General features: G+C 37.0%; 1 protein-coding gene across 1 annotated transcript in view; it reads left to right on the forward strand.

Moving 5' to 3' along the window:
- LOC136246972 (uncharacterized) overlaps positions 1 to 13,463 on the forward strand; it is a 100,865-nt gene that overhangs the window by 61,284 nt on the left and 26,118 nt on the right. Inside the window, exons 5-9 of the mRNA XM_066038570.1 lie at positions 45 to 208; positions 1,089 to 1,261; positions 2,189 to 2,356; positions 7,174 to 7,372; positions 11,468 to 11,714. Of these exons, the coding sequence (XP_065894642.1) occupies positions 45 to 208; positions 1,089 to 1,261; positions 2,189 to 2,356; positions 7,174 to 7,372; positions 11,468 to 11,714 (951 nt within the window). The remainder of the gene's footprint in view (positions 1 to 44; positions 209 to 1,088; positions 1,262 to 2,188; positions 2,357 to 7,173; positions 7,373 to 11,467; positions 11,715 to 13,463) is intronic.

Consider the following 13,463-nt stretch of genomic DNA (forward strand, 5'->3'; position numbering starts at 1 on the left):
ATATGTGTATAAGAAATGTTGCTTCATGTTGCTTTGTTGTTTAGACTACCTTTCTCAGCATTTGAAGCATTTTGTTAGCTCTCTGATAAAGTATTATGATGAAAACAGCAGAAGAGATGATGTTGACACTATTACCACAAGAAAACTGCTTTTGCCTCATATAAATTCTTTTCTTCAATTGATAGAAAAGGATGACCAAACCAGAGAGGTACATATGGTGTATAAAATAATAATTTGTGACCAGATCTACTATAAAAATCCCTCACGTGCAATTGTAGTAGTACATTTTTGAGTTTATGTATTATTTAATCTCTTATCATAAACCAGGGTAGTGGTTCATAATAGAGATTGCTTATGTTTTTGCCTAAATCCTAATAGAACACTCACCTAAACACCACCTTAGAAATCTTCCTCAACCACAAAAGAAGCTTTACATGTTAATTTGGAAGAAGTATAGGTTCACTGGAAATATGCATAGGAGGCGGAAGGATGCTACAGTTGGGGGTGCCCAAAATTTATGGTGGTGGTAGTGGCGTGCAAAGCACACCAGGCATACGAAGCATGCTAATTCTAGGGGGGTTGGGGGCATGCCCCCCCCCCTCCCCCCTCCAGGAAAATTTTGAAAATTAGGTGTCAGGAGATTGAAATTGGAGGCATTTACAGTGGTTTTAGCTATTAATCAAATACTAGTACTATTATTTTAATTTTAATACATGCTTGACTGTTGTATAGGGTGACTGCTCTATAAGAGTATTTTGATCGTTATGACAAGTTTCTGGAAGTTCACGTGACGACTGTTGCACAATACAGCTTTGAGTTTGGGGTGCTCAGCACCCCCAGTAAAATAATTGGGGGTGCTCCCCAGTACCCCCTCTTCCACCGCATATGATATGAATTCAATAAGAATACTTTTTAAAATACTGAAATATTCCATGCCTTGTATTTTTAAAAGAACTTTGCTCCTAGAGCTGCAACTTCAGTTGTGAATTCCTAATTTGGCTACCTAGATTGAGGAAATATAAAGAATAGAATTTGGAAATGCAAACATGCTGTAGTTATGGTACGTAAATGAAACTTTCTCTCTGTAGTCATTTGAAGCAGAAATTGCTGATCTTTATTTGTTTCTTGGAAACGCGTATACACTAGAAGGTGAACTATCTAAACCTGCAGAGTATTTTGAAAAGGCTCTGAAACTTTACCAATCACAAGGGAATACATTGAGGCAAATCAAAGCTTTTATTCAACTTGGCAAAGCATACAGGTAAGACTATGTGCACAATTTGCACTGCACATTTACAAAGTCTTTAACTACACCTTGTAGACTAGTATGGTGTGTGGGCAGATCAAAGGCTGCTGTCAGTGTTACTAATCAGTTGTAAACCAGTTTACAAATAATTGTAGCATGGCTAAGTACCGCCTTTTGGCCACACAGTCTGGCCACTAATTAGTTTGAAGACTTCAAACGAAACCATACACCAGACCAACACAGGAAGTCACAGTGCAAGGCTAATAATGTCAAGGACTGACAAGGAGGTAGATCGCTCTGTAATGAATGAACACACAACACTGCACTCGTCTGAATGAATGGGAAGTAGTGCAACTGCTGGGCTGAGCCCGGTAATCTACCACACGCTCGTTTGCCAATAAATTAAGCTAACCAAGGCTATTATAGCGCTGCATCACTCAACAATGAATATCAGACACTTCAGCTACACCTGTCTAAATGATGCGGAAGCTGTATAATGGTTGGAGTGATTGGCATCGATGATGGTACCTCGTGCTCGTGCATAACAGAAAAGCTACCAATGAATAAACTAGCTAACAATGAATTAACTAACCATCAAGACATTAATTAGTGAGTAAAATCGTTCCTTATACACAGCGCTTAATGGTAGCCATTATTAGCCTTGCATTCTTGCTCCTTCCGGGTTACAAATGGGTGCCTTTGATTTGCGCACGCCCCATATCACAAATCAGTTAGAACACACCCATTCAGTTTGTATTTGATTTGTAAACACTCCACCCTCGGGCCTGCGGCCCTCGGGTGTCGTGTTTACAAATCACATACAAACCTCATGGGTGTGTTACAACTATTACTTAATGTGTGTTGTTTTGTTTTATGCATGTATGTATTGTCACCATAATACATGTGTGTAATCATGCTAAAATTTATTTTATTTATCTTCAGAGATGTCAGTGAGCAATTACAGGATAGCATGTCTAACCTTGATCAGGCTGAAGTATTGCTTGATTCATGTGAAAATCAGAAAGATGGTGATGTGTTATGGTATCGTTTCAAGATGTTGTATTACAAAGGAGACACAAACATATCTCTTGGAAACTACAGTGCAAGTCGGTGAGTGCAGGAACCGAATTGATTGATAAAATTAAATCTAGATGGCTTGCTAGCAGTGTTTGAGAGGTGTGCTTGTGGAATAATTTCAATAAGTAAAACACAATAATTTGTGACCAGGCCTGCGAAAATAGGGCATGTGGGCACATAAAATTTGCCTAATTTTTCAAGCTTTCATGGCTCATACCATTAGGTATGGCCATGGCCATGAAATTTTTAGCATGTATTATGCATTTAATTGGCTTTGAAATGCAAGTTGTAGAATGCAGATATTCTACTTCAGTACTGAGATGTGATCCATTGTGTGACAGGGTGTAGTTTATGTCCACATGCCCTATTATTGCAGGCCTGGTCACTTTTTGATTCTAAACAGTATGAATTATTCCTGGTCCAACCATTAAATGTGGCATAATGTAATAGGCTGAGCAATATTATTGTTTTAGTGATATATCGCGATATTTTGAAAGTATCAGTATCGTGATATTTTGTAATTGACTATCGTGATAACATACCTGTACATAAAAAAGCATTTGTTATGCAGTACTTGGCTAAGAATCCTTGTAAGTGATAACCTGGTTACCCCTACAGAGAGGTGTGAACACCATAACATAACCTCAAAGTATGTGTTACAATAACTGTTACTGTAAACAAGGATGATACCGTGTAGCCTAAATGTTTCAAGGGGGAATTTGTTTTGCTGATTTCGTGGTTTTGGGGGTATTAGCAAAAAATTTAGCCTTGAAATAATTATTTAGACCTCCATATAGTCTAATACATTTTGGGAGTGTTTGCAAATCCGTGAAAAATTATTTTTAACAATATTGCTCAACCCCGCCCCTCAAAATATTTAGGCTATACGGTAGTGGCTAGTTTGGTACTACCTTTAAAGACTTCCTGCAGGAATGCAATACCCAGCTGTGATTGACTTATTTGTAAGTACGTATCGTGAACTATTCAGTATCGTGGGCATTAGCTTTAGTATTGATCGTGATACTAAAATGGCAGTATTTCTCAGCCCTATATGTAACCATGCTTAAAAATATTACTTCACTGTATTACTCAACAAAGGATATCCACAACAATAATGCTGAAACATTGCAATGGCTGGGCTGAATCAGCATCAGTATGTACTCATTCATCTGTAACTAGATACTAGTGTATTAGTTAATCATCCAAAAGCAACATCATTTTGTTGGACATGATTCACAGCAATAGCCAATGTTAGCCTTAACCTTTTCTCCTTTCATGGTTGATCTGTTCATGCCCTTTGGGGTAATGTTTGCCAAATCTTATGTATCTATGTGAGTGCAAGTGCAATCTGAACATGCACAGATGATATTTTTTCTAGATGACAAAGAGCTTTTATAAAATCTATGGCACCAATCTTTCCTTTGTTGTGGTATGTGCTGGTTCACCAATCAACAATTATATGTAGGTTACAAAACTGAACAAGCAAGTGTAAGGCATGATAGAATTATATAAAATGCAATGAAACAAGTGAGGTGACGTACATTTGCAGCTATACGGTACTAGTGGACATCAAATCCCTACTTTAGTCATGGCTAGGCTGTATATGACAGAAGACACGCAATAGTGTGTCATGTGGCTAAGTACCTCTACAGCCAGTGCAGGCACACGACAGGCAGGTGTGTATTTTACAACAACCTAGAAAGTGCCATATTCATGTATCCATAGCTCAATAGTGCTTGACTGGAATTTACTGTGGAAATTCCCTTTGGGGTGAGGCACCTCCTGTTACAAATGTGAGCTGAGTCTGCCCATCCATTACTGAGATATGCACCTTCAACTTTGTCTTAGTTTCTCTACATTTTTCTTCCTCTTTTCACTCTACTTAAAAAAATCACTCTAACTTGTGCGTGCTTTAGTTTCTCTACTTCAAATTTGGAAGGCAATAAGAGTATGATGTAGCACATTTACAGTTAAACTTTCGCACAAATCGGATAAAGAATAAAGGAGTTATGCATAATATTTTAAAAATGCAATAGTGGCTTTTTGTCAGAGCCACAGATAACTTGAAAATCGGTCTGTACATGGAGTACCCATTGTAGTGCAAACCTTTTGTGATTTGCAAGAAATCGTGCTAGCAATCATAGAATTATAACAAAAACGCCAACCATGTGTAGAAATGTGCGATTTGGTTTTGTTAATAAAAAGTATTACTTTCCAGGTAAACTATTTAATGGAGTGAACTGAAATAGGCATATACATAGGTAGATTAATTCTTTTAAAAAGGCCTTTCAGTGGTTTACAAGAAATCAGATTAAAAACCACTCAGTTGTAGTATGAAAACCAACCAGATGTAGCAATCACCCTATTAGAACATTCAGCAACATAATAAGATGCTCTATTACAGCATTACAGCTACAATCAAGTCAACCTGTAGAGAGTTTAGCTACAAACAAGTCACCATGTAGAGAGATCAGATACAACCAAGTAATTATGTGGAGAGTTCAGCCACAGAAAAATTTACCCTGTAGAAATTTCAGCTATAAAAAAAGTCACCCTATCAAGCCACCATGTAGAGAGTTTAACTCTAATCAAGTCACCCTCTAGAGAGGTCAGCTACATAAAAAGTCACCCTAAAGAGCCCAGCTAACAGCAATTCACCCAGTGGAAAGTTTAGCCACAAACAAGTCACCCTGTAGAGAGTTCAGCTACAAACTTCACCCTGTAGAGTTCAGCTATGTTACATGTCACCCTGTAAAGAGATCAGCTACAATTAAATTACCATGTAGAGAGTTCAGCTACAATCAAGTCACCCTATAGGGTTCTGCTATGTGACAAGTCCCCCTGTAGAGAGATCAGTTACAATCTAGTAACCATGTAGTGAGTTCAGCTACATACAAGTTACCCTGTAGAGAAATCAACTACAATCAAGTCACTGTGTATAGTTCAGCTACATTAGAAGTCTCTGAAGAGAGTGCAGCTACAGCAAGCCACCCTGTAGAGGGTTCAGTCACAAACAATTCACCCTGTAGACAGTTTGGTTCCATTAGAATTCTTCCTGTAGAGAGTTCAGCTACAACAAGTCACCCTGTGAGTTTGTGTGATTGAGAGCACAAGGTGAACTATTCAACTTGTAGAAAGTTCTGCTAGAACAAGTCACCCTGTAGACAGTTCAGTTAAAAACAAGTAAAGATTTCAGCTACAACATGTTACAAGTCACCTTGTATAGAGAGCTCAGAAAAATGTCACTTTGTAGAGAGTTTAGCTGCAACAATTCACCCTATAGAGAGTTCATCTACATTGGAAGTCACCCTGTAGATAGTTTAGCTACAAACACTTCACCCTGTAGAGAATTGGGCTACAACAAGTCACTCTGTAGAGAGTCAGCTACATAAGAAGTCAGCCTGTTACTAGTTAAGCTACATAGTTCAGCTACATTATAAGTTACTCTGTAGAGGGTTCAACTACATTATAAGTTATCCTGAAGAGGGTTCAGCTACATTATAAGTTATCCTGCAGAGGATTCAGCTACAAACAAGTTACCCTCTAGAGAGTTCATCTCATGCAAATCTGTATGAGAGAGAGTTCATGTAATAATTTTATACAGTATTAATTAACAAAAATGCATAATATTGAGATATCCACAATTGTGACTGGATCTGTGATAACCCGACATAATGGCACAAGCCTAAATTTTCAGTATAATACATTGATTGCATGGATAAAATAATTGTGTGATTAAAAAAATTCCATAAAACTTTTAAACACTTTGTTCTTTGTGAAGAAAGGGTCTAATGATAAAACCCTGGATATCATCTTATTTGCCTACGCAAGGGGAGAGCTTGAAAAATCTTTGTTTCATTGAAGTAGACTAAGGGATACGTGAGATAGAACTGTTTGTTTATGTCGCATCGAAGCGATTATACTTGATCAATCTTTCTTCACTGATTTCGCCTCTGTATGTACTGTAGTGAAGAAAAGTTATAGAAGCTAAACAGTACCCAATAATGTACTGCCCTATTCATGGTGAACATGATGGTGCAAGTTGCAACTCTGTACTCCATTTTGTTCGTAAGTTACAGCCGTTTTTGTAAGCGTCTGTAATTTATGTATTTTCCCAATACTTGTACAAATCAGTTACAACTTTGTAGGGCTGTAACTCCAAAAGTTGTTGGCACACAAGGCTGAAACTTAGCTAAGTACATTATAAATATTCAATAATAAAGAATTTGAAAATGTGCCATTATGCCGGGTTTTCGCAGATCCAGTCACAATTAAAAACTCAGCTCTCGATCTCTCCTCCTTTCTGCAGTAAAGAAAAAGCACAAGTAAAATAAGCTCCATAGCCAGCTATAAGCCAGCTATAAGCTGACTGTGGATAATACAAATACAAAAGAAATGATGCCTAAAAATAAATAGCTAATCTGTGAAAAAGGGTGTGTCCCTTCCAGAAATACCAGGGTGAACACTAAATTCACCTAATTAATTTTTTTCCCATCAACCTATACCATCATAGCCATTTCTTGGCTGCCACCTTGGATTTCACATCTTCTCACCCTGGTGTTTCTGGAAAGGCTGCACTCTTTTTTCACAGATTGGCTGTTTTTTGTTTAGATTAAATGTTCACTAGTATAACTCCAGGTTTAGATGAACTCCTTTGCTTCATAGTCGCTTTGTTTCTATGATCCCTACTCAAATGTAAATCTTAAACTTGTTTACTATACCTGTAGATGTGTGCAGAATATTTTGTTGTAAGTTAGACATTTTAGAGAGATGGTCTTTCTACACTGTTGGCCGCCAAGGGAGGTTGCAGTGCATGTATATAGTTATTAGGGGCTTTTACTCCACCATAGATCCTGTTTCTTACAATGTCTTGATGTGTTGAAGCAGATGCAACAAACTGAGGAGACTAAACATTTCATTTTCATGACATACTTAAAGTTATGTGGAGTTGATCGCAAAATTGGAAATGATCAACGGTGTCAAGAGTACATTGAAGAAGCTGAAAAAATGATACCTGATCTCTATGAAAAAGAATACTATTCAATACTGGTGAGCAAAGTTTAGTGAACTACTTACTTACGTATTACAGTAATCTGTGACATTTTTCCTTTTACTTCTGATTTACTACATTCATTTTTAAATTATAAACTCATAATCTGTCTATTCCAAAGCAGCCAATTGTGAAAATGTGTGACCCCCAGTAAAGTCAGGCAAATTGTGAAATCACAAGTCACCCTGTAGGTAGAAAGTTCAGCTATGTAGGTAGCAATTCTTTCTGTAGAGAATTTAATTATGTTACAAGTCACTCTGTGGAGAGTTCAACTACAGACCAATTACCTTGTAGTCTAAGAGTTCAGCTACATTACAAGTCTCCCTATAGAACTTTCAGCTACAAACACCTTTACCGGTTAGTAGAGTATTCAGCTGCAAACAAATCAACCTATATAGCAGTTAATGTGATAATTATGATCAATCAGCACAATTGTAAATTACTAAATAAATTGATTTATGTACATATAGATATAAAAATATCACATAATCTTCATTCCTGTGGTAAAGAAAAAAAGACAAGTTAAAAGAAATACTCAAAGTTGCTCATAGACTGGCTTTAGGTATGAAATTACCAAAAGAAGTGATATCTAATCTAAGCCGTAAAAAGGGGTGTGGCCTCCAAAAACTAATTTAATGTCACTGCAGCTATTTCGTGGCCTCCTTACGGGGCTGCATGTGCCCTTTCACAGCTTGGCTGTTTTGATGTAAGTGTAATTTCTTTTTTTTTGCAAGCCCCTTTACCTACTTTTGTACAAAAATAAAAGTAAAAACATCAATGAATTTTTAATTATGTGTTGTTTAATACTTATACTAGAGGTGTTGTGATATGAGTTTTTGGCATGTACCGATATCCGGTATTGATGCTACCAAAAGAAACAGATAATCCGATATCTGCATTACAAACAAAAGTCATAGATAATCTATGCAAAAGTGTACATTACCTACTCTACAACAACACGTGCATGTATTCATTGCTCACTGTGGTAGTGCACTGTTGGGTTACTATTGTGCAATCCAGACAATAAGGCACCCACAAACATTTGTGACCGGATCTGCAAAAACCCGACATAATGGCGCAAGCCTAAATTTTCAGTATAGACTATTGATTGCAATGGGTAAAAAACTTGCGTAAATGAAAAAAATTCGTAAAATGTTTAAACGCTTTGTTCTTTGTGAAGAAAGGGTGTAATGATAACAACATGGATATCATCTTATTCACCTACTCAAGGGAAGTTCGAAAATCATTGTTTCGTAGCAGTAGCCTAAACGATACATGAGTTATGGGTATTTGTTTACGTCACGTTGAAGCGATTGTATGCGATCAATTTTTCTTCATTGAGTTTGTCACTGTACGCAGTGAAGAAAGGTGGTAGGAGAAACAATCTACCACGTAATGGACTCCCCTATTCATGGCGAACACGATGATGCAAGTTGCAACCTGTAATGCATTGCATTTGTAAGTTACAGTCATTTTTGTAAGCACCTGTAATATATTTTCTCAATGCTTGCTGTACAAATCAACATCTCTGTTGCTGCTACTTTGTAGGGCTGTAACTCCAAAAGTTGTTGGCATACAAGGCTAAAACGTGGCCATAGCATACACTTGGCTAGGTAGATTATAAATATTCAATAATAAAAGATTTGAAAAATGCGCCATTATGTCGGGTTTGCGCAGATCCGGTCACATTTTTATGCATATTCCAACGGATATTTCTGCATAACTCTGCATTGTTCAAGGCTGGTACAGCAAGTTTCCTTGGTTATCCTGTCCCTTCTTTTTATTACAGTGGTACTATATACAAGTGAACAATAAACCACTGACACTAAACAGCTACATGGATAACATAGAAAACTAATATATAATCCATTTATGTACAAACGTGCTGCTGTATAAATATCAGTAGCGATATCGGTCCTACTACTGTTCTATACCAATACCGATATTGGTTTAAAATGCCGTATCAGTGGCCGATATTTTAGCTGATCTGATTATTGGTACACCTCTAACTTACATGTATTTCGAGAACCGCAGGCCCGAGGGGTCAGTCATATAATTATATCAGGTGCATCCCAAGTAACCGTGGTATAATAGTACATACCTCTCAGGCATGCTCACCTGATAGATGAATCGACAAACCTACATTAGTTTTATACAAGGGTATCTAAACATCAATCATGGGATTGAAGCATAGGCTATAATACTTGCGAAACATTATTCATATGCTATACAGGTGCTTTTTTTAAACAAGTGGCTGTGGGTTCACTGGTTATACTATTATATCGCCCTAACCACAGGGTGACATCATGATATCACACTGTGGTTGCAGTCCCCTTTGATTCTGTATTATTGATCTGCTTAATTGTGGGTTTGAGTTTAAAATAGACTCTAATATATTAGTATAATTAGGCTAAGTGTTTGCTCAAAGGAATAAGTATTTGTGTGACTTGTATTCATAGTTTACCAGCTAGACATCACTGACTAATCAATGACATGATAAGATGGTTCAGGTATTTCAATGTCAGTAGCTTATACTTCTAAACACTTACCTTAGTGTCTTAGGCATCTTTAACAGGATTGTATGGCTAGAAATGGTATTATTTTCATTTAGGACTTACAACTGGCCAAGATAGAAGGAAATTTATAGCACAGACCTTTAGCCAATCCCAGGTTTGTCAGAGCTTGGCTCTTTCAACACTGGTTTGTTAACTTGTTTTCGTAACAGAATTCACCATTAGTGACATTGCACTAAAGGAAAGAATGGCACCAGATATATGAGGCTATAATTTTATGTCAAAACATTATACTTTTATTAATTACTATACTAATAAGCATTGTAGCCAGTTTTTATGTTCTGCTCATTATACAGCCCTTAATACACACTGAGAATGATACACAAAGCTTGTCACCTAATATGTTCACTTCCACTTTAGGAGCATATTGCAAAATTACAGGTAATTTGCTTTTATATAGTAGGCAACACAGTCAGTCGCACACTACTGTAAATCAACACCTTGCACTGTCAGCAAAAAGAAGCAGGATACTAAAAGGAGATGGGTAAGTCCATGATGCACTCATTGTATATTATGCTGTACTTTTCCAAAGGCATCTATCAGGATGAAGTGGCATTAACAGTAAAAAATTCAGGCTTGTAGCCTTAGCCATTATTTAGGTTGCTTGTCTGAAGGTATCAGGAATTTAGGTAGTTGGTTGGTCGGTCGATTGGTCAGTGAGAAGCGAATTCCACTGAATAAATAATTTTCATGACAACTTATTGAGGGTTGCACTGAAGACACTTTTAGACTTGCCATGAAAGTATTGTAAGACTGGTTTCTAGTCAGTACATTTTTGTGGGAAGGTACACAATCATTATATTCATGACCCTATTATACAATACTACTGTCCTACAGTAGCTTGGAGCAAGGGCATGTGATACAACAAAAATGTACCATTCCTATTGCAGGCTAATGACCTACAGTGGGTGACTACTTAATCAAACCAGTATGACCAATCACCCAGCCTTTCAATCAAACACCCTACCCAGCGAGAGTACAATCATCAGATTTATTTTATTGGCATGCCTGAAAAACTCCACTATGGGTCAGAACATTAATTAAACATTATAGTTTGAGTCAAGTCTTAGAAATATGCATCCTTTAATAAGTGTCACAATTGATTGTGGTTTGGCAAACTCAAGACATGTGGTGGTTGCTAGAGGATGTCTACCTCACCATACTATATATGGCTGACTACTAGTTTGTTAATTTTATGTGCATATGGTGTGTTAGTGTTGCAGTAGCCCATGTAAATTACATGTCACAATTTTATGTATTATAAATCACATGATTCATTACTTCTTCAGTACATTCTACTTATATATGAACTCATCCTTGGCCATAAAAAGTTTACCATTAATAAGCCCTTTTTCATTTGGACTCAGGTTTCATCAACAGTAAAATGCTGGCTCATATATATGGAATACACTTTGTAGTGATAGTTTATAGTACATGCAACTATAAGTGCATGCGAAAAGTATGCTTAATTATATTTACATATGTTTGTATTCAATTATCATTGCAATATATTTTACTCAGCAAGCAGAACTTAAGCACCACAAAGCAATTGTTGTAAGAGATCAGTGTCGTCCACAACAGAGTGTAACTCTTCTGAAAGAAGCTCGTGACATGTTCAAAAATGTATATGGAAAAGACCATGTAAAAGTTGCTCTAATTGAGTCTGAGCTTAGTGTGTCATTGAGGCACAATAATGACCTAGAGGAAAGTAAAGAAGTAGCTTTGTCTGCATTGAGTAAATTGAAACAGGGAGAATTATATCATTCAGGTGAGTGTACAGATTTTGTGTATGTTTTCAACTACAGTACATTATACTAGGTGGATAGAGAGAATTAACATACTATATCAGTTTATGCAACCAAATCTAATGTATCAAATAGTGTTGCACCTATAATCAATTCAATAATCAGTATAGGACCAATATTGGCCACTGGTCAATTAATTGGTTATTAAATCAAAGCCGATGTTAGTATAATGATGTGGGGGAAGCTACACAGAAGGTATTTGAAATTGATAATAAAGTTATGTGTTAATGGCTTAGTGGTGACTACAAGTCATGCCCATGGTAAACTGTGAGGTTTTAGGCCATGTCCAAAGTAAACTGAAGGTTTTAGGTTTCTATGTAGTGTCAGCCACTTCTCTCAATTGTATGCCAGTATACTTAAAAAGTTACCATGAGTACACTGTATTTGTGGTAAACATCTAACTGTACATTTTAGCCTAGAATAAACTGTGTATGAATACTTATGTCACTAATATGAGTCATTAAATAATGATAAGGATGAGTTTTAGGAGTAGTTGGAAAAGGCGGATACAATCGGACACGGACGTGGACACGGACACGGACATTTTCATAAAGCACTTTTACATTTATATAACAGTTATTTTTCATACCTAACGTTGTTTTATAGCAGTCTTCGCTTCCAGACCCAGGCGTCGATCTTGTCATAGCGCTTATCCATTTATAAGCGCAAGTGCAAAGGACTAGACCAGCACTCCACAGAATGCCAAAGACCATATAGTGTTGTACACATGCTCTAAAGTCTAATACAGAGTTATATAATTAGGTTGTATGCCCCATGCAACTTAGCTTAGCAGGCCAATTTCACAATCCTATGCCTTTTAGTATAAGGTGCAGGTGCTTATACCAAGCGTTAAGGGTCTCAAGGACCTGGCACTATGAGATTAGGTTGGGACATGCAAGCTTAATCTCCATGACACTGAATTAGATTTCTAGAGCACGTGTACAACACTATAATGGTCTTTAGAGTGCTAGTCTATCCTTTGCACATGCACTTATAAATGGATAAGTGCTATGACAAGGGGTCTGGAAGCGAATGCTGCTGTAAAAACAATGTTAACTGCTTTGTAAATGTAAAAGTAGATTTTAAAAATATCCATGTCTATGTCCGTGTCTGACCGTGTCCGCCTTTTCAACTACCCGAGTTTTAGTGTTGTTGGTGTATATCAGATTGGTTTCTAATTCTGTTGCTTAATATCGGTTATTGGAATAATCAGCTAACTTGGTTATCGGTACAACACTAGTACCAACTATATCAACTAGGTAAAACAAATGACAACTGCTAAATCTTAATTTTGTTAACGTTAGGCCACATAAACTTCACCATTAGTTTTGCATCCCTGTCTTCCTTACCATAATACTTTCTGGTTCCATTAGTATATGTAATAGGATGGTTGGGTGTGGTATTTGGGATTAATAGTGCGAGCATTGTAAACAGGAAGGAATAAAATAGTGCGAGGCGAAGCCGAGCACTATTTCCTTCCTTTTTACAATGCGAGAACTATTAATCCCAAATACCACACCCAGCCATTCTATTACAAATTAATCCAACAGTTTATTCATGTAATTACTGATAATAATGTTGTATCAAGACACACGATAGTGTGTCGTGCGGCCCAAGAAGCCGGTGCGCCACACCGTGAGTATATTAACAGGAAGAAAGAAAACGCAATTTTCACACCTATGTAGCTCTGTGATTCCTTATCCGATTGGAAC

Source organism: Dysidea avara, chromosome 2 (assembly GCF_963678975.1).
Source record: "Dysidea avara chromosome 2, odDysAvar1.4, whole genome shotgun sequence".
In the NCBI taxonomy this organism is placed as follows: Eukaryota; Metazoa; Porifera; class Demospongiae; order Dictyoceratida; family Dysideidae; genus Dysidea; species Dysidea avara.